Below are 5,000 nucleotides of genomic sequence, written 5' to 3'. Positions count from 1 at the left end.
CAGCACATGCTATGATAGGTCTTATCTTTGTGAGTTTTAGGAAGTCCATAAAAGTAATGTAATTTTTGGCTAATGACTTTAGATGTCTCCAGCAGTTCAACGTTCTTTTTGTCTTTGCTTAGTTACTAATCTTACTTTTGAAAAAAAAAAAATTATGTAGGGACGTTTTGAAGGGGGTTTTTCGTTTACCGGTCATAAGTGTTTCTGTCACGAAGGATTTGGTCGATTTTGTCGGGGTAAAAGTCTTTGTCCATGATCACGATGTACAACGTCTATATCGCCTGCGCAGGAGCTTTCAATTATATAATTTCTAAGTGGTTATTCGGCCTCCTTTCCCCATTCTTAGGCATATTTTCTCCTCGTCACATAAAACGGATTTCTGTCACAAATTCAAATCAGGACATTTACCACAACTTAAAACTTTTAAGCTTAGATGTTGATTCCCAGGACGTACTATAGACTTGAGAGAAAAATGAGCCTAGGCCCTAATCAGACAATTTCCCACTAGCCCTGGATAAAATAATAAATTTAGTTGAATTATTTGTATCAAGCAACGTCTTTGTATTCGGGGAGCCATTCTATAAGAAAAAAAATGGGTGCAGCACGAGCAGCCCTTTAGGTCCAGTTTTAGCCAGCCTATACATGGAATATTTTAAAACTGAAATAATAAATGCAATAAAACCTAAAAAAAAAAAAAAAACATGCGGTGGATGAGAATTGTAGATAATATTTTGGGATGATAGGTGGGGCAGCTTCAACGAATTTCAGGCTTTGAAATCCCACTCTCCCTTTTAGTTGCTCTCTGTGTATCTTGGTTTCAGCACCCCTCCCCTCCCTTCTCTCTCTCTCTCTCTCTCTCTCTCTCTCTCTCTCTCTCTTCAAAATTAAATGCAGTAGTGTCCAGCATCAAATTCAAAGTTGAGAGGGAAACGGGTGAGGAAATTATTTTTCTTGATGTTCTAATAATTTGAGACACGACAGCATACAAATTTAGCACATAGAGAAAGCCAATATTTTTACTGTCATACATTTACTATGTTAGATATCATGACATTTCTATCAAGATTGGCATACTCAGCAATTTATTTTTAAGAGCTTGCGGATGTGCTACCAAGATTTCCTAGAAAAGGAAACTGAAATAATCTGTAAGCAGCTGGTATTTTTAAAGTGCCCTGACCATATAATTGAGAAGCAATCCATGAAGCTAACATAATCTTCTACCGCTCCTTCAAAAGAAGACTAAAGAGACGCCCAAACGATAAAATCGAAATCCCGCACTCGGAAAGGAATAAGACGTTGATTCAGACATTTAGAAACTCTAATCTTTTTGCTTTTATCCACTGAAATACCTTAGTCAAATCCCTGAGTAATGTCCAACAAAAGGCAGTCCCCAAAGACACTGGGGTATTCGAAATCCTTTGCCTCGACTGTGAAAAATCCTACATCGGTTTTACTAGTAAATCACTCTCAAAATGAGCTTAGGACTCTGATATTACGGATAAAATCTTCCTCCAGCCATTAAGAAGATTAGGGAGTTATCTACCGGAGTGACATAACGGCTGACCTCTGGAACTCTTGGTGTAAATATCACCCTCCTGTTATTATTATTTCATTTCATTCATGAGAGGGAGAGAGTTGTCCTTTGAAATATTGAACTAACTTTCTATCTTTTGGCGTTTTTATGGGCTCTTTCTATTATTATGGGATATATATATATATATATATATAATATAATATATATATATATATATATATATATATATATATACATAATCCATGTGTTAGCCTAGTTTTTTAAACATTTTAAATTATACTTTAAAATATTTCTTTTTAAGAATGTATATGCTTATTTGTTGACTTTCTTTCTTAATCTTGTAATGATTTTTGATACTGTTCTTGCTGTAAATAACTGAATTACTAGTCAATATTCGAAAAATTTTCTACAGTTGAACAAGAATAAACTAGTTTTATAAAACAATAGTCAATTTCCTTTTACAAGCAATGAGTCTGAGATGTGGCCTTATTTCTTATGTAAATCGCCGAAGCGATATTTTCTTTATGGTAAAAGCATATGTCTGCATTCTGTAGGAATTAGATATTATACAGAAGCATTATTCACACCTAAGTTAGTGTTCAGGCACATAGAGAAATGTCATTGTTGCCTTTTGTTTTACGACTGAGGGACTCATTGGAACACTGATTGCTAGAAAAATGCATATCTGGAAAAATACTTTTTCAAGGAACGTTCTCTGTCCCCTACATGATTCATGAAGACTTTAACATTTAACAACCATAAATCTCCATGATCTATAAAAAGGAAAGTATCTTCCTTAGCAAACCGAAAAGCATCGCTCAGTCTATACATCATAGCCAATACGAAAACACTGGAAAGATGGTTATCACCATCCTCAAGTCCCCGGTAGAAATGATTCATATGGAACTGTACTGCGAGATTCAGAGAAAATAATTTTGTTATCCCATTAAAATAATTTTGCTATTCCATAAAAAGTAATTTTGATATGCCATAGAAATTACCTTGTTACCTCGAATTGCAGGGCTGGAAGATCATGATTACTGGATTGGAGGCTCCGACGAGGGTCACGAAGGTCTTTGGACGTGGACGGATGGATCGGCGGTTCCTATGGGTAACAATGATTCTTCTGTTAGATCAAATAAACAATTAACACTAAAAATTAAAACATCAATCAGAAATGAAATGAGAAATAATTTTATTTAGAATGTTTGCTGCATAAATTATATTTTATTGCCAATGTATGCAGCACAGAAGAGCAAAAATTTTGCTACATATGTTTGCTGCATATTTCCATATCAAAGGATAACAACTTGATCCATAACTGTTATCTAAATCAGTTACTGCAGATTATCGTATAACAAATTAATCAATTTGACAAAGAAAATTATGAAATCTTTATTATAAGTATTCATCACACAGATGAATAATAATATAGTTACAAATATTTGATACACAAGCAAAGAACATGTTCAATACAAACGTTTGTTACTTGTATGATCAACATTTTCAATGAGATTAGTCGTAAAATTTCAGCTTTTTTTTTATTGATTTTCCCAGCCACCAGGCTGTGAATATGCAATGTTATTCATATCTTTTTTCGATCAATCGCTGATCTAAATCTCAAGGCTCAGAAGAGGCATGGAAATCTTGAAAGAGAATATTGAAAGAAAACAGATAGTTGAAAACTAAATGAAACTCCCGTAAGAAACGTCTTTAGCTTTATTATTTGACAAAGTTTAAAGTACTTTCAGTTACGTAGAGGAACAATGAAAAGAGATAGATCACAGAATATATGGTTAATTATTAAATAAGTAAATAGAGGAAAACAAACGGATACAGTATATAAAGTAGAAAGTGATTTGCCCGCCAATCTTTCTTTAGTTATATGGTTTTGTTTCCAAGACTTCAACACTCACCACTCATCTATCTCTTCAGCCACTGATTTATTTTTCGTGTATTAATAATTTCATGTGTATTTAATTTCATTAATTTTCTTTTTGTTCAGTCAAAGGTATCCATTTCAACGGACTCCTTCCAAAAACGTTCATGATATAATGAGTCGGTCGTAAATAATATTATAATCTTTACCTTTTTATCAAGATTCCTGTATTACTTCCTCCCATAGGGACACCATTTTGGGGCCTCGGCCGTAGCCATCAAGAACCTGAAGGGGGAAGTAACGAGAATCACTTGTGCATATTAGGTCAAGGACGCTTTTACTTTCGAGACATCGCTGGATCAAATCATCTTTACCCCATATGCCAGCTGATTGAATAACTTTGTTGTTGTTGGGGGAGGGGGTGGGGGACGGAGGTAGAGAGTGTTGCTGTGACAATGGTAGCGCTTTTGGGATTTTCATTAATGCATCCCGGTCCTGCTGTGGCGCCTGTTGCCAAATTAGATGTTTCATATACTGGACGGTGAGTAATGCCGTGACCCAGTCTATTCAATTAAAATCCTTAAATGAACGGTTTTGTTTCTCGCTCATTTGTGCCCCCTTTTGACTTATTTTCGCTCACACCAGACTCCCAAATTGAGACAAGCCTCTAAACACTGATCCTTGGGATGGGATTGCTCACGATATAGAAAAGACGAACTCCCACCACCCGACAAATAATCACAGCAGCTTAAATACCGCTGCTTCTATTGATCCAAAACCTGCCCAAGTCAACGTTCCCTTACGTCGCTGACACGAAGCGCCTCAAACGGTAGAGATAAAAAAAAACAACAACGACGGTTTAACTGAATGATCTGACGTCCTCTGAAAGAATCCTTTCTTGGTTCTCGCTCTTTTTCACTGGGTAAATGTAAAGATATACACAGAGAGAAAGACATGAGGATAGACCAATCGAGACACATGAATTGAAACAAGAGAGAGATTCAGAGAGGTGCCAGTAAGTAGAGAGATACACAAAAAGAGGTACATATTGATAAAAGGAGCTGCATACAAAGAAAAGGACATCTGTTAATAGAATATGCACATAGGAGAGAGAGACAGAGAGTGCTATGTCTGTAAGCCTATGTGTTTGGTACTGATATGACATTTAGCATATATATATATATATATATATATATATATATATATATATATATATATATATATACCTATCGGATATTTTTGTCTTTTTCATTTATTTTTCTTGTATGTGTATTAAACTTTTATGCAACCCTTACAACAAGGCTATGGGAATAGCCCTGGCAACGAGTACCAGTGTCACAATTTTACCAACTGTCAGTTTGACAGCCTCACTGAGAGACTGACGGTCTCGAGTCGGTAAACACGTCCTATACCCGATGTTTTTAGGCCCGTTACGGGTACAGATTACGACTGCGGGAAGTTCAATAAAATACTCTTGGTATAACTTAAGTAAAAGCTTTGCTTACTAAAATGATAGAGAGAGAGAGAGAGAGAGAGAGAGAGAGAGAGAGAGAGAGAGAGAGAACGCAACATTGTGCAGTTTCTATG

At 35.6% G+C, this 5,000-nt stretch overlaps 1 protein-coding gene across 1 annotated transcript in view; it reads left to right on the top strand.

The window, feature by feature from the left end:
• LOC135216408 (C-type mannose receptor 2-like) overlaps positions 1 to 4,002 on the top strand; it is a 32,419-nt gene extending 28,417 nt beyond the window's left edge. The window contains exons 6-7 of the mRNA XM_064251702.1: positions 2,556 to 2,645; positions 3,660 to 4,002. Of these exons, the coding sequence (XP_064107772.1) occupies positions 2,556 to 2,645; positions 3,660 to 3,811 (242 nt within the window). The 3' untranslated portion in view covers positions 3,812 to 4,002. The remainder of the gene's footprint in view (positions 1 to 2,555; positions 2,646 to 3,659) is intronic.
• Positions 4,003 to 5,000: the final 998 nt, after the last annotated feature.

Source organism: Macrobrachium nipponense, chromosome 19 (genome assembly GCF_015104395.2).
Source record: "Macrobrachium nipponense isolate FS-2020 chromosome 19, ASM1510439v2, whole genome shotgun sequence".
NCBI classification, from domain to species: Eukaryota; Metazoa; Arthropoda; class Malacostraca; order Decapoda; family Palaemonidae; genus Macrobrachium; species Macrobrachium nipponense.
Note: the sequence above shows the minus strand (reverse complement) of the source record. Positions and strands in the feature narration are given on the sequence as shown.